Source organism: Papaver somniferum, chromosome 8, assembly GCF_003573695.1.
Source record: "Papaver somniferum cultivar HN1 chromosome 8, ASM357369v1, whole genome shotgun sequence".
NCBI lineage: Eukaryota > Viridiplantae > Streptophyta > Magnoliopsida > Ranunculales > Papaveraceae > Papaver > Papaver somniferum.
In genome coordinates this window covers 39,668,791-39,695,522 of record NC_039365.1, presented here as the reverse complement: position 1 = coordinate 39,695,522, position 26,732 = coordinate 39,668,791, and the positions used below count along the sequence as shown (strand labels likewise).

The 26,732-nt window shown below is 35.4% G+C and overlaps 2 protein-coding genes across 2 annotated transcripts; both read right to left on the bottom strand.

The window, feature by feature from the left end:
- Positions 1 to 18,334: 18,334 nt before the first annotated feature.
- LOC113305449 lies at positions 18,335 to 21,661 on the bottom strand. The gene is made up of 8 exons (XM_026554483.1): positions 21,644 to 21,661; positions 20,826 to 20,981; positions 20,653 to 20,721; positions 19,936 to 20,055; positions 19,768 to 19,842; positions 19,274 to 19,408; positions 18,942 to 19,083; positions 18,335 to 18,705 (listed from the first exon to the last, which is right to left on the bottom strand). Exons 1-8 carry the CDS (start codon positions 21,659 to 21,661, stop codon positions 18,545 to 18,547), a joined length of 876 nt encoding a protein of 291 aa, XP_026410268.1. The 3' UTR covers positions 18,335 to 18,544.
- On the bottom strand, positions 21,604 to 23,214 carry LOC113306670 (probable calcium-binding protein CML49). The gene is made up of 5 exons (XM_026555575.1): positions 22,668 to 23,214; positions 22,507 to 22,553; positions 22,190 to 22,365; positions 22,061 to 22,079; positions 21,604 to 21,981 (listed from the first exon to the last, which is right to left on the bottom strand). The coding sequence occupies exons 1-5, from the start codon at positions 23,140 to 23,142 to the stop codon at positions 21,877 to 21,879; spliced, it is 822 nt and encodes a 273-aa protein (XP_026411360.1). The 5' UTR covers positions 23,143 to 23,214; the 3' UTR covers positions 21,604 to 21,876.
- Positions 23,215 to 26,732: the final 3,518 nt, after the last annotated feature.

The window sequence follows — 26,732 nt, the reverse complement described above, 5'->3', positions numbered from 1 at the left end:
TCATGCATCATCTGTTGGGGGACATTCTGGTATGTGGGGTACTTAAACTAGATCTAAGGCACATTTTTATTGGCCCAAAATGAAACAAGATATCATTCAAATGGTTGCCACCTGTGATGTATGCCAATGAAACAAACCTAAGCATACTGTTCCCGCTGGTCTTCTGTAACCTCTTCCTATACCTGACACTGCTTGGCAGCATATTTCCATGGACTTCATTGAAGGGCTGCCTCTCTCCAACAAAAAGTCTGTCATACTGGTGGTTGTGGACAGACTGACTAAATATAGTCACTTTATTGCTCTCAGTCATCCATACACTGCTCTGTCAGTTGCTAAGGAATTTCTTCATCACATCTTCAAACTGCATGGGCTACCAGCATCTATTGTGTTTGACAGAGATAAAAAATTTATCAGTCACATTTGGCAGGAATTATTCAGATCATTGGGTACCACATAGAATCTGAGTATTGCATATCATCCACAGTCTGATGGACAGATAGAAAGGACCAATGCTTGCTTGGAATAGTACCTCAGATGTATGACAGGTAATAATCCTAAACTTTGGGCTAACTGGTTGGCTTTGGCTGAGTGGTGGTTTAACACCAACTATCACACTAGCTTGAAGATGTCACCATTTCAAGTATTATATGGCTACACACCACCTCATCTGGTCTTTCCTACCCACACAACTAATTCTGTAGCTTTTGTTCAAGAGTATTTACAAGAGAGGGACCATATGTTGCAACTTCTTAAGGAAGATTTAGCTACAGCACAAGATAGAATGAAGTGCTTTTCTGATAAAAACAGAAGTGACAGATCCTTTGAGGTAGGTGACTTGGTTTTATTAAAGCTTCAACCTTATAGACAGTTATCTGTAGCCTTGAGAAAAAACTTCAAACTATCTTCCAAGTATTATGGTCCTTTTGAGGTGCTACAGAAAATTGGGACTGTGGCTTACAGATTGAAACTTCCAGTTGGATCATGCATGCACCCAGTGTTCATGTGTCACATTTGAAGAAGAAAGTTGGGCTGCGTCTACCTGTTACTCCCTCCTTTCACTTGGTGGATACTTCAGGCTCTTTCATGGTCTCACCAGTTGATGTGTTAGATTCCAGAATGACCTTCAGAGCTGGTGCAACCATTCCTCAACTTCTTATTCACTGGTCTAACTCCACACCATAGGAAGCAACATGGGAAGATACTTCGCATATTCAAGCTCAGTTTCCAAACTTCATCCTTTAGAACAAGGATGCTTAAATGGGGAAGGTATTGTTATGAGCCTATGGGCCTGCGTATGAAGTTATGGGCTCAGCGTGAAGCATAAGCCTTATCAATTAAAATCTTTTGTTGTCTTTAAATTCAGATAGATTGGTTTTTTAGGAAACTCTTGCTTTAATTCATAGATTAGGCAACACTAATCCAACGACTCTGTATGCCTGATACGGATTGGGTGTTGGGAACTATTAATAACCAATCATTTTGTAAGAAGAAGGTTAATAAATGAATTAAAGAATTTTGGGCTCATTCGTTTGGAAGAGCAGGTTGTTGTATGATTCTTCTTCAGTAATTGTTCTTGATTCATAACATAGTTCTTCAAGAAGATTAACTCTGTCGTGAAGAAAAGAATGAGAGCACGTTTCATGGTCAGAGTCGTTGACAACACATACAGTTTTAATTACAGGTTTATCATGGCAGTTAATGAACCTGTTATGCAACTGTCTTTTCAGAAGGTTTGTTAAACTACTCCGTTATACATTCAAGAGAGATGTATTTCCAAATAGAGACACCTCCTTTATCATGCCGGTTTTTATTCTAGAAAGTACGTACAATGAGTAAATTGAAAACCATACTTTGACTTATAGGTTACAGGTTTAATCGTTTACAAACACAAACTTATTAGGTTTTCCGTGTTTGCCCGCTCTGATTCCAATTGAAAACGTGGGGGGTACCAAAATACACCACCAACTTTTTCTTAGGCAACCTGTGTGGACTAAAACTCAAATATAATTCTGAGAGTTCAACTTAATGAATCTCAATCAGGAAACATATGAAGAGCTTACATCTCTTTCTCTCATAATCAGAATGTTACAGAGACAAGTCCGTGAACCTGATTATACCGTGAGAGTACTTGGACGATTCCAAAGATCAATATCCAAGACTCAATAAAGTCGTATCCAACAATTGTGATGGACTTATCTACTTGAATTGGTTTCGACATACAACCTGTGATAGTTCAATTATAAAGATAAAAAATATAATGCAGAAAAGAAATAACACAGACACCAGAAATTTTGTTAATGAGGAAACTGCAAATGCAGAAAAACCCTGGGACCTAGTCCAGACTTGAATACCAAACTGTATTAAGCCGCTATAGACACTATCCTACTATCAAAACTTCGGACTGGAATGTACTTGAGATCGAATTAAACCGTCACAACAATTCAGCTACAGTCGCTCCTTACGCCTCTTGAATCCCAGCAGGACTCTGCAATATTGATTCCCTTAGCTGACGCCCTTTACATCCTAAGGGTTGCTTCAACTTAATTGAAGACTTTAAACAAATCTTCCTCCCATAGATTTCCATTCCCATCAAAGATCAATCTGAGTTAGGAAATTTATTGCAATAGACAAAGTTTAGCAAACCTCAAAATCCGGTCTTATGATTCCCGAAGAACATCCTAGATTATTATTCACCTCACAAGTATAAACTTGTGGAATCACAAAGTATGAGACGAAGAAAATTTGTGATTTGTATCTATCTTGTTTTTTAGAGCAAGGCTCGACAATCAAAACAAGATTAGGATACACGAACTATCAAGATACCGATAGTTGGACCTGACTTCATGAATCCCTAGGTGAAGTCTTTTTAGTCGCTAAACCCTAGAAGGGTTTTAAGGAGAGGATGACTCTAGTTTACAACTAGAACACACAAGAATAGTGCTAGGGATTCAAAGATCCCAGTTGTTTGAGGTTTTTCTTATATAGACTTTCAATATCAAGGTTGCTTCGGATTTAAGCTAAGGTAGCTTTGAAATCAAGCAATCAATAATCACCGTTAGATGAAAAACTTGACTTGGGATTAACATAACATAATATACACTCTGGTTAGGATGAACCATAAACGAACCGTGTACAATGACTTGTTCATGGAAGGTTAGCCGAAACTAGCCAATTGAATTAACACTTTAAGACTTTAATCTTGAGTCAAAAATGTGAACAAACATGTCTAGATAATATTTTTAGAGAGTTGTTCAAGTACTGATTATCTCATAGAAATAATTCTGATGCATCTGAAAATATTCGACAGGGTAAGTACGTGTATTGTACCTTTTCGTGAGTATTCTTGTCATGGTATGTGTATCGGATATGTATACCCTTAAGACAAAAACGGGTTCAGGAATCCACAAATCTTTTATGGCTTGCATACTGGGTATGCATGCCTTTTTGGTTTTGAAACTAACAGATATTTTCCGGTTTGCATACTAGGTATGCGTACCTTTCCTGCTTCATGAGTCAACAGACTTTTTATGGTATAGATACCGGGTATGCGTACCAAAAAGTCGCTGCCGAACTATAGCTAGGCCGGCACATGTACTGCGGCTCTGGACTTATAGCAGTTCTCCCAGTATGTGAACTGGTATGCATATACTTTCATGTATCTAGATTTACAGTGGTTATATATCTCTCTAATAATCAATGTGAAACATTCACGAATAACATCAATGACACATATCACCGTTCCAGGCTATTTTCAAATGATTAAATCTTGAATCATAATTAAGTCATTAAAAACAAATCATATTTCACCAAATTCAGCAAGTATGAACAAATGTTCTTAAGCTTAGTATATTTCGAGAACGATATTCAAGATAAAATTGACTCGAAATTTCTGTTATGCATATACTACCTAATTTATTCATGCAACAATGTCTCATAGATAGAAAGGTGAAAACTTGAGAATAGGTGGTTCAGTATTCACTTACCTTTTGTTGAAGAAGTTCTCCAGAGATCCTTTTGATCTTCGCCTTCAAACGGTAGAACCCAGTGATATCCGATACTCAACTACACACTTCTATCCTAATCCGAGACTTGACTAAATGTAGACTAGAAATCAAGATATAGTTTTAACAAAAAGCTTGAGATAACAACACTTGTGAGTTTGACTGACCAATGCTCTAACAGAGTTAATAAGTATCGGTGTATAGGTCACACGTGAGTGAGTCGTAGAGTATGATGTTTAGTGTTGTGTTTGTTATGGACTTAAAAGTACAAGTGTGCAAGTCACACGTGAGTGATTCGGTGATTTAAGTTGAGGTCTGTGTATATAGAGGTAATTGTAGCTCACCATGTAATCATCCAACTCATTCAATGTAATCAGGAAATTCAGAGAATTCAAATTACAACTGTCGCGCGTCGTTTATGCAACAAATTAATTACTTATGTTCCACACAATTAACTGGTAATATATTTGTTCCTAAGAAGAGCAGTGAGTTTCTAATTGTTAAAAAAAAATACTAACTTAGGGACTTTGGGGTTGTAGAACAAAATAAGAAATAAAACAAAACATTAAATATTAATTTAAAACAATAAGAAGAAAGACGATCAAGGAGAGAAAAATAGAACTTACTTAAAACAAGCTTCCCAAAGAGAAATCACCACAATTTGTACAACTTATTGAAGGACTTTCATCTCATCAAAACCATAGTAAGATTGTAAAGAATGGAGCTCAAAATCATGAGATTCAACACGCGGTTCCGTAATCTTGGTTTCACTTCCTTGTACCATCCATGAACTTTAAAGAAAGAAGATGAAATAAACTATTTACAAGTTCGTGAACACTTATATAGAATCTAATGGGCCTAGAAAGGAAGTTACATAAATTATAGTTATTTAGGAAATAACAACCTCGTCTAATAATTTTCAGAAAGAAATCTTTTTAAAGGGAATTCTTTTTCGAAATTCACCAAGTAAAAAATTTAGATGATATCACTGAGAATTTTCTTGATCAAAGGAGAAGATGTATTAACAGAGATAAGAATGTACAAAGAGTTCTACCAATTGTAGATGAAAAAAAAAAAGAGAAAATATAATTACAATTACATAAAGATGGTATCCCAACCAGAAATGACTGAACTTGCAAAGCTCAAGTGTACTCGATGACCTGCTGCTGCTGCTCATGCTAAAACAGAAGACTTAACTTCGTTAAATAGATCATCATCGGTCTTATATATGTAGTTTTCTTCAAACTTTCTACAGTTTCTTTCTCTCCAGATGGTATTGATGACTGCAGCTGAAATTAAACCCCAGATATAGTTTCCAAAATTAGAGAAATCGTTATGATGCCAAGTATCTGCCAATATTCTCATAGAGCCAGGCATAACACAAGTCCAATGCATATTAGGTATAATTGCAGAAAAAATCTTGAATACAAATTTGCAGTGTATGAATAAATGATATCACTGAGACTTGACAAGAAAAGTCTTTATTAATGAGTGAAATCCCAATCATTTTTATGATAGATAATCATCACGACAATATATTGAGCCAAGATGGATGAAGTTAGAGATGATGTTAGAGATGATATAACATAAAGACAATTGTTTTTCTTCCGAAACAAACATAAGTTTAAATGTATCAACATAATGATTATATAATATTATCCAAGAGCATATACCAATCTCATCTTGTTATATAAAAATCTCATGGATCATGTTCTTATCTCTTGCTTAGGAGTTAGATAGGCAGGGAGAACGTTTACAAAGAGCATGCGATGTGTTCATACCCATACTGAGTCATTATATTTTGGATCCACTATTAGGTACGTGGTAGTACTAGAGTGAAAACAGAGTTTGGTTCCCTTTTAATAGATACAGTTGCGTAGGAGACAGTTATGACAACCTCATTGGGATTTTATGTCAAAGAATCACGTATTTTGGAGCAGGGGCTCAACATGAAAAAACAGGATGTTATTATCTTCTATGCATGGATTTTTTTTCCATGGATTTCTTATTATCCTAGTGTAGAACATAAGAATATACTAGGATCCTACCAGAAGTGCCTGATAAAACATGGAAGAGGATTGATCACAACAAAACTGAAAAGAAGCACAAAAAATAAAAACTACTCATCTGTTTATTTGCCTCATCTCAATATATTTACATGCTCATATCAAGATGTTTACATGATGGGGATGACCAGTTTTTTGTTACCAAGAAAGGGCGCGAGCAAGAAGATGCTCACAAACCATATCAGGATGATAGTTGTTATCTCTCGCGCTTTATGCATGACCAACATGTGAAATTTCTTGATTAAGCTTGATTTTCTCGGTTCAGCTTCCTTTTTGTTGGAGATATGATCAATCGATTGAGTTTGTTTTCCATTGAAGTAGTCCTCGTATTTTTTAAGGAGAGTACAATAAAAAAATAAAGTGACATGTTTGTCTATAAATCATAGTATACGTAAGAATCATTTTTCGGGGACCAGCCTTTTTTTGGGGGACCATTCTTTTATTTTGGGTAAGACATTAGAAGTAAATCTGGGTCACCCCTTATCTATATATTTATTATAATACCTAAATTACCCTCCTGATTATTTTTGGATAATGATTAGTTAGTGTTAATATTAGTTAGTGTGATCAGTGAAATGATTTTTAATAAAGATTTGAGATTAAAAAATCATATTTTTAAAAAAGAAGTAGAATTATTGAGAGAGTAAAGTTAGAGAAGATGAAGAAGAAAAACATGGAAAATGATTTTTTATTCCAATTCACTAAGCTTGAGTATTCAAGTGATGATAGCTCATCTGATTCTTCATCTCCATCCTCTCCTAGAGTATTTGTTAATTTTCACAATGATCTAGATATGAGTTATTTCTTAGATGGTGAATGTATTCTTCCACAAACTCAATCTCAAGATGAAAATGATGGATTTTACCAACCACAACCAGAGGAAGAGTATTTGGGTACCCAAGTATGCTTCAAACTTAGATAATGGTGGTTGAATTGGTCCAAATATTCATAAAACTGTAAATTTTTATAAAAAATTCCTACTAGAGTCAGGTAGTTCGGTTACCAAGTGTGAAGAACAGGTAACCGAACACGAAGTTCGGTTAATAAATGTCAAGAACATATAACCGAACACAGAGTTCGGTTTCTTTCTTCAAACACGCATGTAGCCGACTTTAGTAATAAGATTTACAGAGGTATGTTCGGTTAGTTCGCAAACTTCAACGCAACCAAGTTCCCAACCGAACTGCAAGTTAAAAGTAACCTGGTGTTAGAAGTTCGGTTGGTTCGCAAACTTCAACATATTTTGCGAATCAACCGAACTGGGCTTATATATGAATATATGCAATTAGGCAAACATTCGGTTACTAAGAAATTTATTTCTTGGCGAATTAGGTAGATTCCGGTTACAAAGTTTCAAAGGTAGAGTTCGGTTACAAAGAATACTTAGCATTTCTGTGAACGAAACGAACTTTTGGACTTCTTATTATTTTCGTAAACTAAAGTTCGGTGACATCCTTATTTTGCGAAGGAACCAAACTTATGTACTTGTGTTGTTCTAATACAAGGAGTTCGGTTAAAAGTATTTTTGCGAATCAACCGAACTCTGAGTTCGGTTAAGAAAAAATTAATTCGTGATAACCGAACTTTTTGCGACGAAACCGAACATTTTGCGACGTAACCGAACTAAAAGTTCGGCTGAGACTTGTTTTTTGCGACGTAACCGAACTTTTCTCTGGAAAAAAAAACTCCATTAAACCTCTGTGCAACTTCCATTTTCAACTCATTTTGATGATTACTTCTCATTTATTCAACCAAAAACGAATGACAAGTAATGGGTTTGTGAGAATATATTTGTTAATGTTTTAAATTAAGCTATATATATAGAGGTAGTGGTGGTTGGTGGTGGTGGTAATCGGAGGTGGTGGTGGTAATAATCGGAGGTGGTGGTGTGGTAATCGGCGGTGGTGGGTGGTGGTGGTGGGAGGAGGTGGTGGTGGTAATCGGTGGTTGGTGGTGGTGATGATCGGAGGTGGTGATGATGGTAATCGGCGATGGTGGGCGGTGGTTATATATATAGTTGGTTATTAGGTTGGTTTTAAATTAAATTAGGTTAAAGGTAGGTTAGTCATTTCAACGTTTTAGGACACTCTTTATAACTATAGGAAAATTGGCCTAATAAAATCATGCTCCCCTCACAAAAACCATGGTGACTAAAAAATCATTCATACGTAATCACCTTAGTTTGAGTGTTATAGCCAGTTCTGAAAAGAGTTAGCCCAGTACTGAAATGATACGTGTGAGTGCAGTGTGTGGGTCAATAATTGATACGTGCATATTATTACTGCACGTGAAGTTGCAAACTGTAGTGTCCTACTCCACCAATCATTCGAAGTCAGAAGAGACTTCTTTTCCTTGCATCACTCAAAGTCAAACCATAGTTCTAAATCTAATTTATTTTGATTAATTAATTTGGTGGAATGAATTGTTATCAGGGTTTTCGTACTGTGTTTGTTAAACTTCTTCGTAACTGCAGATAAATGTAAATATTCATAAGTTAATCAGATGATCCCATAAAAAGACGTGGAATTGTTGCAAGTGAGCGCTCTCTCTCCTCCTTTTTTCTCTCTGCCTTCTTTCCTGTTGCAACGACTATTTTTCTTCATCTTCTTCGCTATCTTTTTTGTGCGTATCCGCTGTGATGAATAGTGAGTAGTAATCCTGCTTGTGTTCTCCTCTGAGCTAGAAGGGACTACACAACGGGAGAGGAATGATAGGTAGTCACAGTTTTGAATCGATGATTAGTAGCAACCTTGATCTGAATGTGGGATTTTTTTATTTTTTTTTTGAATCTTTAAGGCCGAGTCTTTCTAGAAACAGAAAATCATATCATGAACTTGCATCATATTAGATTGTTACACTCATTTGCATTATTTGATCCAAACTTTTTCATTAATTTTCGTATAGATTCTTTCCTTTCTTTTGTCGGAAACTATGAATCCGCAACTTCTTTAGATCACTAATAATGCTTTGTTCTCTTTACATTACTAATTATTAGCAGCACTATTGATTACGGCCTTCTGATACCTTTATTTAAATAAAAAAATAAATACGGTGCAACTAGTCCATTATCATTGATTAAGTTCCTTGATGATTGAATTACAAGACAAAAAAACAAAACAAACAGAAGACTATTTTATAACTTAGATAAGATTAAAAACGGTTTACTAGAATTAACTTTAAATTGATAGTGAATTTCTATTCTTTCATCGGTAAATCCATCTTCTGCTTCAGCTTTCTCCATCTCCTCATAACGATCTTTTCCTCTTTCCTTCTTATAACGTTCTTCTCGTTTATAATCGTAATAGTAATCTGTTCCTATAGGCATCTCCTTAAAGTAAATCTTAGCATCCAAGGATTTTCCCCTTTCTATTTTGAACTGATTGATTTTCTTTATATGAGAACAGAATTTCTCTTTCTCTTCTTGTTTCAAGTTGCAATAGGCTAAGTTTTGTGCCTAATATGGATGAAGGAACAACTTTCGGGAACAATCAATACAACGATAGCAGTGAATACTATGAAGATGATTATCTCTACATCGCATAACTCGGGTAGAAGAGATCGGAGCACCGACTGGAACTTTTGCATGATTGTTTGCCATTAGGACTATTAGAAATAAAATTTGGAGTATTTTTGCTTCTGCATTTGTAGGGATTTTAAACTGTTTAGAACCCAATTCATTCTCTTTCTTCACTTAATTCGGGTTTCAAGTCGTTTCTTCTTTTGCCAGAGTGATAATTACATTCTCTGTTTTGAAGAAAAGCATCATTAGTAGCTTATTACTTATTTGACTAATTGCAATACGGTGTGGTCTTTCTGTGGATACATTCAGGTTATTTTTCATCTTAGAATCATATAAATTTGTGTTTAGGTAGGCCAACAACTCTAGGATAAGCGGAAAATTTGAGTCAACATGAGTAATTTGGAGTTAAAAAGAACACTTTGGAAACTATAGGCATAGCAACAGAGATACAAGGGCATCTTAAACTGCATAACATTTGGAAGTTTAGAAGGGAAATAAATCTTAAAGGAAAGACTAATTTAGGGAAAGAGCATACTATTTGGAAATCGATGAAAATAAATACAAAGACTACCATAGGGAAGGAGAAACATGGATTCCTTAAAATCTCTAGAACTTTTATGCTTCTTCTTAGTTAACTTCTTTAAGTAGAGCTTTGCATGGATACATGGCTATTTCACCTCTGGCCTCTGCTGCTTCGGCGGCCTCGAAATTCCCCTTTCCTTTGTTCCAGTTGTACCTTGCTTCCATCTTTAGGACATACCGATGCTCAAAACCAGGAGGCATTTCACTAAACAATATTGCAACATCTATAGGTAACCCCAGAGCTATCTGCCTCTCTACTTCAGCCCTTATCTCTTCCCCTAAACCTTCTTTGATTGAGGGGCTCAAATTACAATAAGCTAAATATTTAACCTGCTTTGCATGGAGAAACAAGTCAGTACCACATAAATAACAAAAATAGTATTGTACCCTGTGGAGATGATCATCTCTACGTCGCATAACCCTAGTTATTGATATGGGAGCTCCTTCAAGAATGTTTTCATGGTTACAAGCCATTAGAAGATTACTTTAAATTTGTGGAAGTTTTAAAAGAAAGTTAGTGTTGTATTCGAATTAAGGAAAGCTCATCTTTTATAGCAAATTCTAAGTTGTAGTATACATCACCTCCTCTATCTTGCGCTTGAATTCTTGGTTCACCTCTCTACTCTCGAGTTTATCGACATTTATTGGTTACTCCAAGATAATACGTTTCCTTCTTAAGGCTTTGCTAACTCCTTGTCAATTCTTTTCAGCTTCTCTAGTTCCATCAACCTTAATTAACCTATCTTATTCAGAATAGGGTTGGACTTGTGATAGCTCTTTATTTCCCTAGTCTCACCTAATTTTAATGCTTTAATTTGATAACCGGTCTGTCAGTAGACGTCATAGGTATCTATGGGTTTTTTTCTTTGAATAAATCTGAATAAAATTTTGAATGATGCTTATCTTCTCTATGATCGATGTTTCTAACCTTTGGTTTCTAGAGAGTAAGGAAATTATGAAATCTATAACCATTAGGTCTTCACACTTTCCTAGTGCCCTTATAAAGATTAAAAAAAAAATGTTGGTCAAAAGCAAAGCTTTTTTTTAAACCTCGCACCTAGATTTCAACAACAATATCTTTTCCATTGGATATCGCCTTTCTATTGGCAATGGATTAGGTGTCATTTCTTGGTTTTTGGAAAGATCACGGGTGTATGTTTTTGCTTTGGAAAAGGCCGCAACTTCAACTTTGTAGATTTCATTTTTTTATAAGTCTAGAACCATTTGAAGACTAGTTTTGCCAGGTACAAAATATCTTTTTGTGTTTATCCTTTGAAATCTGATTTCAGTGTAATCCTTTCTTTGTTAACTGTATCGTTTAGAGTTTAGAGTTATAGGCTTAGATATCCGTATAAAACCCGATTACTTTCTGTGCATACCCTGTGTGCATTTCTTAGGTCTCTCTTATCCTTTAGGGACAAAACCCTATCTCTGTCAAAAGAAAAGTCCAATACCTTGTATCTTGACTTCCTCATTGATTTCTTTACTCTTTAGTTGCCTCATTTTTATTGGCACAATTTTAGGTGCTCTTTTCCTTGGTTTTTGTTGTGATCACGGGATAAGTTATAGTACTAGCTCAGTTGTGAACCCTTTCTTTATAAGTTCCGTGTCTCTCCTTTTCCTTCAGCTCATTCTATTTTCCTTCTCTTTTTCTCTTGCGATGAGTGAAAATTTCAATCTCTATAGGCACCTTAGTGGCCTCTATCTTGCTCAAAGAATGGCTAACCATAGAAACATTGGTATTTTACCTACTCCCCCTCCTTTATTAGGGATTTTGGTATCAAACATTACAATATTCTTGCTAGATTCTTTTTTACAGTTATTCTATAACAATGGGAAGTCAGGGGAGTTAACAACTTTTGGGGTAGTAATATTATGTTTCAAATAAGAGAAGTAAACCCAAACTTATATATTATCACTTTCAGAAAAAATAAGATTTTCATTGGATATCATCAAATGGTCCATGGTACCCTTTTGGTAATGTAATGGCTGCAACAACTGCTTATCAGGGAACGAGAATCTCAACTGACATGGTTAAAGAGATTCCTATTTGGGCTTCTATCTTAAATACTAAGTTTGAACATCGTGCTGAAGAGATGTTAGGTTTAATTGCGGGGAAAGTGGGTCAAGTTGCCAGAGTTTGTACTGGGAGGGATTCTACAGACTTTGTTCCTAGAGTCCTTTTGTGGATTAATATTGAAAAACCGCTAGTCCATCACTTACTTGTTAAGGTAGGTAGATATCCAGTTACTTCCATTTATTTCAACTACATCAACCTCCCTTCAAAATTATGTTCACATTGTCTGAGATTAGGTTACAAAGTTGGTGATTGCGCTGTATTGTTAGGGCGACCTTTATAAGATATCTATGATATAAATGTCAACTCTCCATACCCTAGTGATGATACAAACTGGATAAATAATGTTTTGGTTCAAGTGTGGAATCCCAAGGATAACTTTGATCATACAGGAATACCTGTACCAGTACAAGATTACCTAAATCAACCAGGTGTGAGACAAACTTTCCATGACATCTTTAGAACGTATGTAGATGAAGAGCCAACGATGCGAGATGATGAACATGAAAACCTTCATAGAGTTCAGCCTATTCATACTTCTTCTACTAATCCTTCTAGGTCCTATGATGTTCTTGGTCCTTTTATCATCATGGAATCCCCTTCCTCTGCCTCTGATGAAGATGTGCCTTTAGCATATTCTTCTGTGTTGGGTAAGAGAACATTCCCGTACAATCTACCAGAGAACTTTATACCTATTTCTTCTTTGGATGAGTCGTTCCGATCTGCAAACTCGGAAACTTTCCGAGTTCTAGCCGAATCGGAACCTCGTGCAACTGTTATTCTTGAAGCTGGTTTAGAACCTGATATTTCGGTTCCGGTTCTCAACCCTGGTGCCCCGAATGGGTCTAGTGCCGAAAATTCAATGGTTAGAAGATTATCTTTTTCTTCACCTGTTTTGGGGGAATCGCTAAAATCCCTAATTTCTTCGTCTGTGCCTGTGAATTCTGTTATGAATTTCCCAAACTGCATTCATCAAGCATCTAGCATATCATCCAATTTGCATACACCATTGACTCAGCCAAAGTCTGCATTTAAAGTTTCTGTTTCTGAATTCATCTCTTCTTCGTCGTCGGAGCATTTATGTTCAATCCCCTCACATGACGGTAAGGTTTTAAAAATTCATCAGTATGGATCCAATATGGCTAATCATCGGTCAAGTTCAAGTACTTATCAACCAATTCCCTTCCCGGAGTTAGTTCCTTCAACGCAAAATGAGGAGATACAGGTATTCTCTTCTGAATCCCCAATTTTTACAATTATTCCTCATATTCCCTATTTTTTACATTCTTCATATATCTTATGCTCCATCTTACTCCTGTTTAACCTAATTAGCTTTAATCTGGTCTTTTAATTGCTCTGCCTTCCCCTTTATCTGAAAATTTTAGGAACAATTTTAGATATAACAATGAAAATAATATCCTGGAATATGCAGGGATGTGGAAATCCCTTCACAAAAAACCATCTTAAACAAATTATTGATGTAGATAGACCTGACATTTTATTTTTTCCAGCAACAAAATCACAAAGACCCTTAGTAAGATCTCTTCTGAAAGATTATCCTAATGTACATATAGTGGATCCCATTGGGAAAGCTGGAGGCTTAGCACTAGCATGGATAGATGGTTTTTCCTTTGAAATAGTGCAATGAAATACTAATATGATAAATATCTTAGTCCAAACAAACCATGAATCTAAGAAGTGGCTTCTAACTTGCTTCCATGGTAGTCCGTACCCACACAATAGACATATAGCTTGGGATTTCCTTTTAGAAATATCTGAACAGGTGGCAAAAGACTCTACACCTTGGATCCTATTAGGGGACTTAGACATAATCTTTAGTCAAGAAGACAAAATTGGAGGACTTCCTTTCAAAAAATCTGATAGTGAATACTATCAGAATATTCTCAATAATGCTGGTCTAGTAGATATAGGTCTCACTGGATATGAATTTACTTGGAACAATCATAGATAGGGAAGTGCCAATATTCAGGAGACATTGGACAAGGAAGTGGCAAACAATGAATGGTTAACACAATTTCAAAATGATGAGCTATCCCACTTAGTAGGTGTGGGTTCTGATCATTCACCAATTTCTCTAAAACTCGATACCTTAGTCACCAATCATAAACACACCTTCAAATATTACGACACATGGAAAAAAGAGCTGTCATGTATCCAAACTATTAGAGAAACTTGGAAATATATTATAGCTCAGGGTAATCCCTCGACTTCTCTTATTTCTAACCTAAAAGAGTTACAACAGACTCTAGAACACTGGAAGAAGAACATCTTTGGTAAACCAACTAAAGAAATTAGGAAAATTTTACACCAGATAGGCAATCTCAACAATTCTACCCATGTTTTTAGGAAAGAAGAAAAAATTAAAGATAAACTTTTCATATTAGAAAAACTCTATGACACTCAAGAAGCAATAGCAAAACAGTAATCAAGAGATAACATGGTTCAATTAGGAGAAAAAAACACAAAGTACTTCCATACTAAAACTCTCAAGAGAAGGAAATGGAATAACATTGAGTGTATTAAGATGAGTAATGGAGAGTCAACCTTTAAGAGAGAATAAATTAGGCATACCCTTAAAGACTGTCACTATAAACTATTCTCGGAAGACCATATAAGCTCTACAGATGACATAGATTTATTTGCTACTATTCTTCCTTCCATTTCTCTAGAGGATAATTCATATCTGAATGCTATTCCTTCATCTGATGAAATTTTGTCAGTCCTTAGGAAATTAAAACCCAATAAATCTCCCGGACCGGATGGATTCCCGGCAAGCTTCTTTAAAATGAACTGGGATACTGTAGGAGAACAAGTAACCAATACGATCCAGCATTTCTTTAAAACTGGAGAGCTAGATCCTGAATTTAACAAAGCTTTCCTTTTTCTAATACCAAAAAACAGACACCCTAAAGATCCTAGTCAATTCAGACCAATAGGACTATGTAATACTATTTATAAGATTATAGCAAAAATTCTTGCTAATAGAATCAAACCACATTTAGACTCCATAATTTCGCCTTATCAAGTTACTTTCCTGCCAAATAGACAGATATCAGAAAATATTATAATATCTCAGGAAATTATTCACTCTTTTAAGAAAAAGAAAATTAAGCATGCTGGTATAGGGATAAGTATTGAAATGTCAAAAGCTTTTGACAGAGTTAATTGGGATTTTCTTTTAAAATCTTTAGAGGCTTTTGGTTTTGATCAATCTTTTTGCAACTTAATTAGCACATATATCTCTACAACTTCCATAGCAGTTCTGTTAAATGGATGTCCAGGTGATTTCTTCAAACCTACTAGGGGTCTTAGACAGGGAGATCCTCTATCTCCTTATCTCTTCATCATTTGTATGAAGATTTTCTCTAGGAGCCTTATTGAAGCTGAATAAAAAAAGGAAATTCATGGTATCAAAATAACACCTAAGAATAGTCCATATCCCACTTTTTCTTTGCCAATGACAGTTTGCTATTCATTAGAGCTGACTTAAGAGAATGCCATAATATCTTAAACATTATAGATAATTTTAGTTGAGTATCAGGTGAACTGATTAACTTTGATAAATCAGGAATCTTTTTTAGTAAGAAAGTTCAACCTAAACACCAAAGAATGATTAGAAAAATCCTAAAAATCAAACATATTGACCTAAAAGACTCCTATCTAGGAACACCTCTCTTCGTAGATAAATTCAAAATAAATCGAAAGCATAATAGAAAAAATGGAACACATAATACAAAATTGGATAGGAAAAATCTTAGCTCAAGCCAGTAAGATGATTCTAAATAAGGCTACCCTTGCAAACTTAGCTAGTTATCAGATGAGCTGCTTTATATTGCCCAAGAAAATCACTAAAAAAATAAATGCTCTTCAGAGAGACTTCTGGTGGGGAAAAGAAACAAATTATAAAGGTTATTACCCAAAATCTTACTCATGTTTGTGTAAACCGACTAATAAAGGGGGCCTTGGATTTAGGAATGCTCATAGATTTAACTTAGCTCTTATAGCTAAACTTGCTTGGAGAATTTTGAAAGAACCAAATGTTCTTTGGGTTTCCCAACTTAAAACAAGATACTCCAGGAAAACTTCGGCTTTTAGAGCAAACATCCTAAATTCTAGTTCCTGGATGTGGAAGTGCATTTTTAAAGGGATAAAACTGGTAGAACAAAATAGTATATGGGAGATTGGAGACGGAAGGAAAGTCAACATATGGGAGGATAATTGGATTCCTGATTTGAAAGAAAGCCTCAAGAACTATAGGACTGATCAAAATACATTCTTAAATTTAGTGAATGAACTAATAGATACCAACACTAAAAGGTGGAATGAACTTCTCATTCACTCCTTGTTCCCTAAACCTATTGCACAGAAAATATGCAAAATAAGGATAGCAAAAGTAGACATACTGAGATGGTTACTTAACAAGTCTGGTAAATTTACTGTCAAATCCATGTACAATAAGTTAAATGAAAAACCATAAATAATTACAATTTAGGTCAATCAGATAATTTCTGGAAGACACTATGGGCCATCAACATCTCTCAAAGAATAAAAATCTTTGCCTGGAAATGTTTGCAGAATGCTGTTTCGACTAACAACAAATTAGCTAGATTCAAAAATGATATATCTCCCTCTTGTTCTTTTGGTTGTAGTGACACTGAAACTGTTGAACATCTTTTCCTACATTGTAAATTTGCAAAAGCTGTTTGGGCTACTGATCCTTATCCTGTAGACATACATTTTGCTAGTAATACCACCTTTATGGATGTTTTTAAAGAATGGTTGGTTCATATGGAAGGAAATATGTAAGAGAGCTTTTGATAACCAAAACCAAACACATCAGCAAGTGGCCTTAGAAATACAGAGACATTTGGCTTTCTGGCACAAGGAAATGTACTTAGTTAACAAAAAAGACTTAGTATTAGGAAACATAGGAAATAGTAGATGGAAACTCCATAATTACTTCATAATAAACTGAACTTGGATGCTGCTCGGATCTCAAGTAGTGTCCTAGCAGGTTATGCTATAATCTTTAGAAATGATGCAGGTGATTTCAAGCAAGGAAGAGCTGGACCAATCTCAGCAAATGAACCAGAAGAAGCGGAGGCTCTAGGTTTTCTTCAGGCTGCAAAATGGGCAAGAGCAATGAACCAGTCGGGCTTTAGTGTGGAGGGAGACTGCAAGAATCTTTTTGAAGACCTTAATGGAGAGCCATCTCAAATTACCTGGCAGAACCAAACTATTATGGATGAAGTTAGGCATGAATTCTCCTTTTGTAAAAACTTTAAAGGCTTTCATTTTACCCCTAGAACTGCCAACAATGTAGATGATACACTAGCTAAAGAGGCTAAGAGCTATAGAACTGCTATTGACTGGAGCTTTAATCCTCCTTCTTGTATTGTTTATGCTTTAGAAGTAGATAAATCTAATGCCAGGGCCTCCGACAAAGGACCAGCACTAGATGGCTTTACTCTTTGTGATGTAAGGGTTACTACCTCCCTAAGTTAGTCTTTTGTTAGTGCATTTTAACCTACAAAAAAAATACTGTGTTTGTTTAGAAAGTAGTTAATTTTATTCTACCGTAAGCATATTTGGTGCCATTAAGGCTTTTGTTTGATTCGCTGAGTTTGTTTGTTATCTGGTCCTGTAAGCTTAATCCTCCAAGTGCAAATTTGAAAACAGAAGGTGAGGTGATATACTAGTCCACCGATTGCTTGGAATTTGGTAAAAAAAATTTATGATTCATGGTGCAGCCTTGCAGGTGAGGTGATATACTAGTCCGCCAATTGCTATAAAGCTTAGGAAATGATTGGGATTTGGTTGTTGGACAAGTGACGTATGATGGGACAAAAAAAATCTTAAGTTCAGCCCTACCCTATTGTAATTCCTGGGTCCGTCCCTGCTCGGACATATAGGCTTTGGTTGCATCAACTTACTCAGGATCGAGCCCGGAAGGTGTAGGTGACTCCGGACTTGAAGGAAGATAGAATCGGAATATAATGCCTGTTATATAAATGAGATCGCCATAGGCGTATGCCTCTATGAAAAGTAAAAAGATCTTCCTTTTTTCTTTCTATGTATTCCTTTTTGTATTATCTCTGAAATTTTCACCCTTGAATGGGAAACATGAATCAAAAGCATACTCATACAATTATTAGATTCTTTTACCAAATCAGAATCTGTTAAAGAAAACCAATACAAAGGCTCCAGGGACCAGATATTTACATCTTCAACACCATCTTATATACTCTTGCATAGTTCTTCGGTCCTCCATGGCTTACTACTGCACCCCCAACGACTGGATAGCTAGCTTGGCTGCAACCATGGAAGTGTTCTGCTTGATAAATTCTAGTGTTTTCTCTATCCTTTTTGACGTGTCTTTCATTTCCATGGCTTCTAACTTTTCTCTCTGCAGATCCTCCGATTCTGACTGACTAAATCCTGTAGATGTTAATAACAACTGCTTAGCTCACCTTCAAAAGAAAAAGTTAGAGCAAAATACTTGTACATTTAAGGCTTTGACATATATACGTAACGAAAAATAAGTTTTAATTAATAGTATCAATTTAATATGAGTGGTACAATTGAAACTTTGAGAAAAGAAATTTAAGAAGAGAGAGCTCAGGTATTTTCTTTGTCAACACACAATGTTTCAAAACAATAGAAAAGATATATACCTGAAACAGGCTGTAATCCAGCAAAAGATAACCGCTCTGCTAGAGATGGAATGAAAGATTCCTCACAGTATATTGAGGATTCTTTCTCGGCCCATCTAAGAGAGTTTGTTATTTGAGTCTGCAGAGATTCATCCTTCGAAGCCTGATTGTCAGAAAGTAAACGGACATGAATAAATTTTATTCCATCAACAGAGTCTGACGGACTTCCATAAAGAAAAACCATCCTTCGAAATGGTGTACACTCTCAGTTGGAAAATCTTCAAAATTTAACGCCGTGGAGTTATATTAGAGCCATTGCCATTTCCACACAAGGCTAAGATTTAAGATGGTACCTTTAACTTTATTTGCAAGCTATTTAACTGGTAAAGCGACTCCTTAAGCTTTGTGATGTCAGAGCTAACTTTGTTCATACTGTCAGGAACGTTATCTTGCAACGGGATGACTACACCTTTCAAGTAAGGATCTGCCTGATACATAAACGGTTCCAATTACGAATGACAACTGCAAAATCAAGAAACTAAAAGAATAGTAAACATTGCAGTTTGTCACACATAACCATAAGTTCTATAGCTAATTTCAACCAATTACATGCCTTAATGGATGATATGGACTTGGAGGAAGTAGTATGGAAATTATAAACTGGAGAGACACTCTTAACCAAATCTTCTGCAGGTATAAAAAACTCATACAGGCTACCAAGTGTCACATTTGCAAAATCAGTCACTATATTTCTCAATCAAATATAATTAGCCATTTAATTTAACACCTTATTATGTAAGGAAACATACTGTGCCACATTTCAATTTTCACTATTACAAAAACTCACTTGATTGAAGTTCACAATCTTGACACGACCAATGCCTCTAATAGAAACTAATGCTCCAATTTCCAACCGTTCAACCTGGATTATAATAAAAACATGATAATAGGCCTCATAAGTCATAACTATAGTTAATACTACAAGATTTAATATTGTTACAAATACAAAGCTTACATTTTCGATGAGAACTAAACAACCATATCGAGCAGCAAAGGATGTTCCGGATACAGTTGCACTAGAAATTATTGGATCCAGCACAAAATGAACAAATAACTTGTTCTTGCTAATTAAAGACTGCAACCAAGTAGATAAACAAGTCAATTTTATGAACATATCTAAGGAACATCTCAACTACAGAATAATTTGATAAAGTACCGTCTCGTTATTGTTACAGAAACATTTGGCGATTTGGACACGAATATGCCTCTAATAGCAGTAATTATTGGAAGATATTTGTTAACTCGGCTAGTTGACAATGTCAGTTAAAAATTTGTGTGGAAGTTAGCATTTGCCAACACAATGATGCTTGTAAAGTCTTGCAAGGGGGAAATTCTGTACTTCACAGAATGTCTTTGTAATGTACATGTCATCAATACATGGATTCATGTCAACGCTGCATTATTTTGCCTTTGAAATCGAAACTGGGCACTTTAAAGAAAATACATAATTCAGATAGACAAAAAAGGGTTTCTAAGATGACACTAGGAAACTAACAATCCTAAATGGGATACATTTCCTACGAATCCTAATCACCATTTTAAATGAAAAGCGGTAGCTGCATAATCATGCAGCCGGTCTTCAATCAATTAGGAAACTCTATTACAAACAAATGCATTCTGGTTATTAAAATGAAAATTAACACCGAAAAAAATAGAGCTAACAAAGCTATACCTCTTCCAGCAATGCAAGAAATCTGGCTTCATACAAATGTAATGTCTTACTCTCAGTAGGAACAAGAACCTGTAATTACAAAAGAATTAAGAAGATGAAGAAATACTTCCAACTACCATTGGGATTAACAAACAAAGGATTGAAAAAAAAAAATCATTGCAAACTTACAAAACCTCATCAGCTCCAAAAGGAAGAAGTGGAAATTCTGAAGGAGTAACATCTGACGACGAAGAAGAAGAAACACATTGGAGATTACTCCTACTAGAAGAAAATGAAGAAGAGACAAACCAATTGAGAAAAATTAGATGGAAATGAAGAAGAACCAGCAGCTAAGAACAGTGACCCATTGTTTATTGGTAGAAGAGGTTTTTTATTAGGGTTTGAAATTGGGGAAACAAGTGAAGAGAAATTTGGGGTTAGGGTTATAAAACTACTCATTCTCTTGGTAACAAAATAATCAGTACCAAAATCCTAACGGTCATTGAAAATTTTCAGTGAACTGAGAACTGAGGAGATAAGACGAGCATTGGGGAAAAAGATGTGCCAAACACGTGCTTATCAGCTGATATGCCACCATTTTATAATAATACCCTTCAACAAAACGCTTATTTCATCACTTTGTTCTGTCATTCGTATAGAAATCGCAGAATCTTTTTGAGGGCTATAACGTTGGACTTCAAAAGAAACAAATTCTTATCCAAATGAGCTAGGAATTACAGACAGTTCTGGTCATTTTTCCTGTCGCCGTAACTTTTCTTTTGCAAGATTGCTATCTGACCTTGCCAAAGTGCATGGGCCATTTGAGATGCCAATTACCGTTTCTCGATTCTCATACTCAACCTCAGAGTGGGCGTGAAATTTTTGATGCTATAACAGATTTTGGCAATTTGAAAGCTAATTATGGCAGCCCACTGTTGATGTTCGTTGATCTCGAAATGAAACACAAGGCAGTAATTATAAAGATCTATATATATATAGGATGAACATATACACTGACATCATTATCCATAGTACTTGCATTTTCTTCTTACACTATTTTGGAGATATGGCAAGTTCGAATACATTAGCTATTGTTGCATATACTACAAGTGGAGTTTATTAACTCATCATATTCAATACCATATATTATATATTACAGAACCTGGTAGTAGTCCTTTTGTCAAAGGGTGACATGCATAGGTTACACAGGCTTAATATTGTTCAGAAGCACTTGTAGTAAGTAACTTAGATCATCAGAAAGGGTAAAACTACCATCATGAATTCCTCGTATGTGAAAGTCACAGTTCCAGTACACGAAATATCGTTTTCCCTGAACTTGTCCGTGAGACCCTGCACAGAGTTCGTTTACTTAGAATGGCATTCACTAAAATGATTAAAAAACATCAGAGTACTTAATGATAATCAATACCTTAACAGTGAGGCAGCACCTGCAACATCAAAAACAAAGATCCAAACGAATTCGTTAGTCAGTGCAGTTAAAAATCAGAATGGTTTTTTTCTAAGTAAAAAAAAAAAAGAGATTGTTTAGGTAACATACTCTATGAAACTGTCATATTCAAGGCCCTTCTTCTTGTACCCGGTTTTATCATACTTCGAGATGAGCAAATTCATGATGGCCGGAGAAACCCTGAAACCAAGCGCTCCTAGAGCCCTCTGTAACTCGCAAGAATCAATTTTCCCACTTCTGTCGGTATCAAATCGTTCAAAAGTTTCCTGGAACATAATGTGTTAACTAAGTCAACTTGTGGAAATATAATTTTTCTAGTAACAATCCTCGTAACGTTAAGTCAAGACATTATTCATAAGTGTATTGGCGCAAATTAATACCAGCGGACTAGAATTCGTGTGACTTACCCTCCAATTCTGAAGACTCTGATAAACAGCAATGAATTCCTTAGGCCCTGCCCACAAAGATTTAGGTTTGTATAAATCAGTAAAGATAATCAATGACGAGATGGACAGATATTGGAAGCAACTGGAAAATAAAGGTTTAGGAAGAGTCGATCATTACAAACCTATCTTGCGAGTGTTAGGATTATTAGTATGCAGCTGCATAATGAGATGGATAGTACGGAGACTAAAGCTTTGATTACAAGAAGATAGAGCCCTTTGCAGCTCCTTGTCATCAACGAATCCACTCTTGTCCTGATCAACCATTTTAAAACATTTCACAATTTCAGGATTAGTCCCTTTTGGGAAAGCAGATGGTAACATCGCCAAGAAAGGACTCATCATTCCATGCTGTTGCTTATTACTATTAGTACGAACATAGCCGCCATTGCTTGGGAGTTGAACTTGCTGGAACTTAGCAGCAAGTTCGACACATTCTTGATCACTGTTACTGTAGTAGTTACGCTCAGAGACTTGTGGGTAGGATTGCTGTCTATTACTGTAGTAATGAGAACCATAACTGTCACTGAAATCCTCATCATATGGTTGAGCACCATAGTAAACATGTTGCCGATGTGAAGAGTATCCTGCATAAGACATTATATCTGAAGAAAGGGAGAAGGGGTGGATGTACTGTGGGCTTTTGAGTTTTGAGAGCTTGTGGAAATGAAGCCTATACCAAGTGATGGTTTTATAGCCGGGTGAAGATAAGTCTTCAGAGTCACACTAGCTAAAATTCATGTTTTTTTGTGATTAACACGAATTTCACGGAATTAGAATATAGCTTTGGGATATCTGGAGCAGGAGATGTTTAACTTTCGTTATTTTCTCTTTCTGTTGTACTATCAGCATTTGAACATCCCTGTCTTATACAAATCTTCCGGTACGATCTAATGGCTCATCATGTTTTCAGCAGGAATCAGCATTTTCTTTATATAGATATATAGTGAGATGATAAAATAGAATAACATTCTATTTGTTTATGATAGTAACTGCATCTTTTTTTCAAGTGGATTGGGCAAGGTAAAGACTAGTCTTTCAAAAGTCTTTGGGTCAGACAGCTTAGTCTTAATAAAAAAATATTTTCTTTTTCACAGCTCTCAGGGAAGATTGGATGAAGATGAATATTTGGGGTTACATGATAAATTTCGAGCCATTTCTTTCAGCTCCAGTAAAATTTATTCTGGAAAGGTTACTACTGTTTCAACATACACTGAACGGAGCTCTAGGTGATATCTTTTATCCCACAGGGAGACTCCTAGTGCCCTTACTGTTTTATTATAAGTATATATGTCTTTTCTTCTACTAAACATATGCAAGGGATCAAATTCAGCTAAGACTAGGGCCTTCACTAGGCCCTTTATTACCTAGCATTTTTAGGGGCGATCTCGAAAGAATTACGGACGACATTTTTATTTCCAACCCATAGGTGTGGTTATGGGATATCCTAATGGTTAGAAAATGCAAACATGTCCTTTTACAATCGGTAGTTGAGTATTGATTTAAACTACCGATTATGATCATGTTCTTCTCTTCTTTGCTTTGTTTTGAAAAATTGAATATGGGGCGACTACCATAATCGGTAGACAATGAACATCATAAAACTACCGATTGTACAATCGGTAGGCAATAAACATCAAGAAACTACCGATTGTGAAAACAGAGAAATCCAAAATTCCCACTGGTTTTTGAAAATTTTGAATTTGGGGCTACTACCACAATCGCTAGTTAACGAACATCACGAAACTACCGATTGTCAATCGGTAGGCAGTAAACATCATGAAACTACTGATTGTAAAAATAGAGAAATCCAAAATTCTCATTGGTTTTTGAAAATTTTGAATTTGAGGCTACTACCACAATCGGTAGATGACGAACATCAAGAAACTACTGATTGTCAATCGGTAGGCAATAAACATCATGAAACTACCGATTGTGAAAATAGAGAAATCCAAAATTCTCATTGGTTTTTGAAAATTTTGAATTTGGAGCTACATTGTAATCGGAAGCCAATTACATATCATTTTGTACTGATTATAGATATATTTTAGCTCAGTAGTTTACAATCAGTAGACATGGTGCTCCACCGATTCTGGGTTGTTCTCGATCATGTGAAAATGGAATCTCATCTATATAACAAATTTCTCCCGATTGTAAACTTAACTACCGATTATAGTGGACATATTTGCCATTTCGAAAAATTTGAGATAACGTGTGGCTTTGTTTTAGGTTTGCGTGACCTTTTTGTGTCTCCCCTAATTCTTTTGGGATTGCCCCTAAAATTGCCAGGCTTTATTAGTCATTTGTCTTTTTTTTTTACCGACGATTGCCTAGTTTTTACTAGAGCCCAGTGAAAGGTGGAAAGGGTTTGAAAAGTATGTTGCAGCTGTTTATTAAGTTTTTTGGTCATGTTATTAATTTTGAAAAATCAGTTATGATTTTTAGCCCAAAAACTGACCAACGAACTAAAAGCCATATTGTCGGCGATCTTAATATAAAAATAAAAACTAGGTGCCAATATGATGAAGGGAGAATTGTGGAAACTAAATTTAATATTTTTTTGTATTTTATTAATGATATTTTTGATGAAAAATAATTAATTTTCGGATTTATTGATTGTGGTAATTTTAGGGTAGAAGTTTATTTTAAGAGTTTAATAAGTTAGTAAAGTTTTAGTAGAGACCTTGAGAAACAATTTTTTATATTTTTGTTAACTTAGGGTTTGTGCAGGGGAGTTATCTATATACGGAGCTCCAAAAACAAAATTTGAGGGACTCTTTTGGTTAATTTAATATTTCTTTTTTAAAAGTCTGCTTCACAATATCACTGTAGTACAGTGGTGAGTCATTGGGTGATGATACCAGTGACCTGAGTTCGAAACTCGCCAGCACCAAATTCTCAGCCAATCAAAAAAAAAGGTCTTCAAGATAAATATATATCTAGATGGGCTCCTTCTAGTTCAGAGAAATAAGAAAGTAACATTTAGCCACTTATTGATAGTTTTGAAAATAGATTAATTTGCTCAAAAGGCGGGTTCGGATCATGTCATGCATAGATAAAACTATATTTATCCTTATCGTCATGAATCCTGAATTGTCATCCAACCATTTAACCATTCATGAAAAGTATTAACATTTTGCATTACATTATCAATATCAAAATTAAGATGCATCCATACCTGTTTGCTGAAGTTACATTTAATAAATAATTGAGTAAGAGATTCCTCCTCTCATTGTAGAGGTTGCAGCAAACATCTATTTTTGGCATTATGGCAGCAACTCTCACACTATTTGGAAGTATGGAGTGTGCTTCCTTCCAGATAAAGCTTTTATGGAATGAGTGATTTTCATTTTCCATATTTTGTTCCATTGCATGTTAGTTTTTCCTGTCCAATTAATATTTGTGTATAAAGATTTAACAGTAGAAATGCATCTGTTGCTTAGAGTCCAAAAAGGGGCATCTGCTACACCATTTCCAAGAAATTGTACCTTCCTTATCTTGTCGACAGTAACTCTACAAGAAAAAACTGTTAATTTTGTTATATCCCAAGTTTTATTTGTTGTGTTCAAATGACTGAATTTAATGATACATACATTCCCTGTTAAAGGTTTGTTTCCAGTTGGATTAAAATCAGGAATCCAATAATCATCCTAAATATCTATGCTTTCTCAATTTCCAAAAGCAATATTTCTTTAGATAAGTTATTCCTAGTAATATACCTTTCTATATCCAACTGTCGTTTTGGTTTGAAAGAGTATTTATATGAAGAATATCATATATAAGATAATACTGAGCTTTAAGAGTTTTTTCCATTGAAGATTACATGAGAATTTTCACGCAATTTCCATCCCATCTTGACCAACATAGCTATGTGTTAGAGCCCTGCTCGGTCGAGCGTTGCTATCTCAAGCTTTTTTGTCAAGTTTAGTTGTCAAAACTGTAAGTCTTGATTTCTAGTCTACTTATAGCTATGTATCGGATTAGGATAGAATGTGTAGTTGAGCTTTAGACTTCACGGCGTTCATCGATTGAAGACGAAGAACTACTAAGGGGAACTTGTGGAACTTCATCAACAAAAGGTATGTGGAGACTTGAACTCATCTATCACTCAGAAGTCTATTTCTATTCTATCTCCTATTGAGACAAAAGTCGTACAGCTGTATAGACTTTGCTTTATACATTTTTGATAT

Coding starts and splice junctions, on each gene's coding strand:
- LOC113305449 (XM_026554483.1), bottom strand. Junction 19,843..19,935: donor GTTTAGTTCTCATCGAAAAT/GTAAGCTTTGTA, acceptor ATTATAATCCAG/GTTGAACGGTTGGAAATTGG. Junction 18,706..18,941: donor TGGATTACAGCCTGTTTCAG/GTATATATCTTT, acceptor TAACATCTACAG/GATTTAGTCAGTCAGAATCG.
- LOC113306670 (XM_026555575.1), bottom strand. CDS start 23,142: ATGTCTTATGCAGGATACTCTTCACATCGGCAACATGTTTACTATGGT. Junction 22,554..22,667: donor TCCTAACACTCGCAAGATAG/GTTTGTAATGAT, acceptor CTTTGTGGGCAG/GGCCTAAGGAATTCATTGCT. Junction 22,366..22,506: donor AGAGTCTTCAGAATTGGAGG/GTAAGTCACACG, acceptor ATTATGTTCCAG/GAAACTTTTGAACGATTTGA.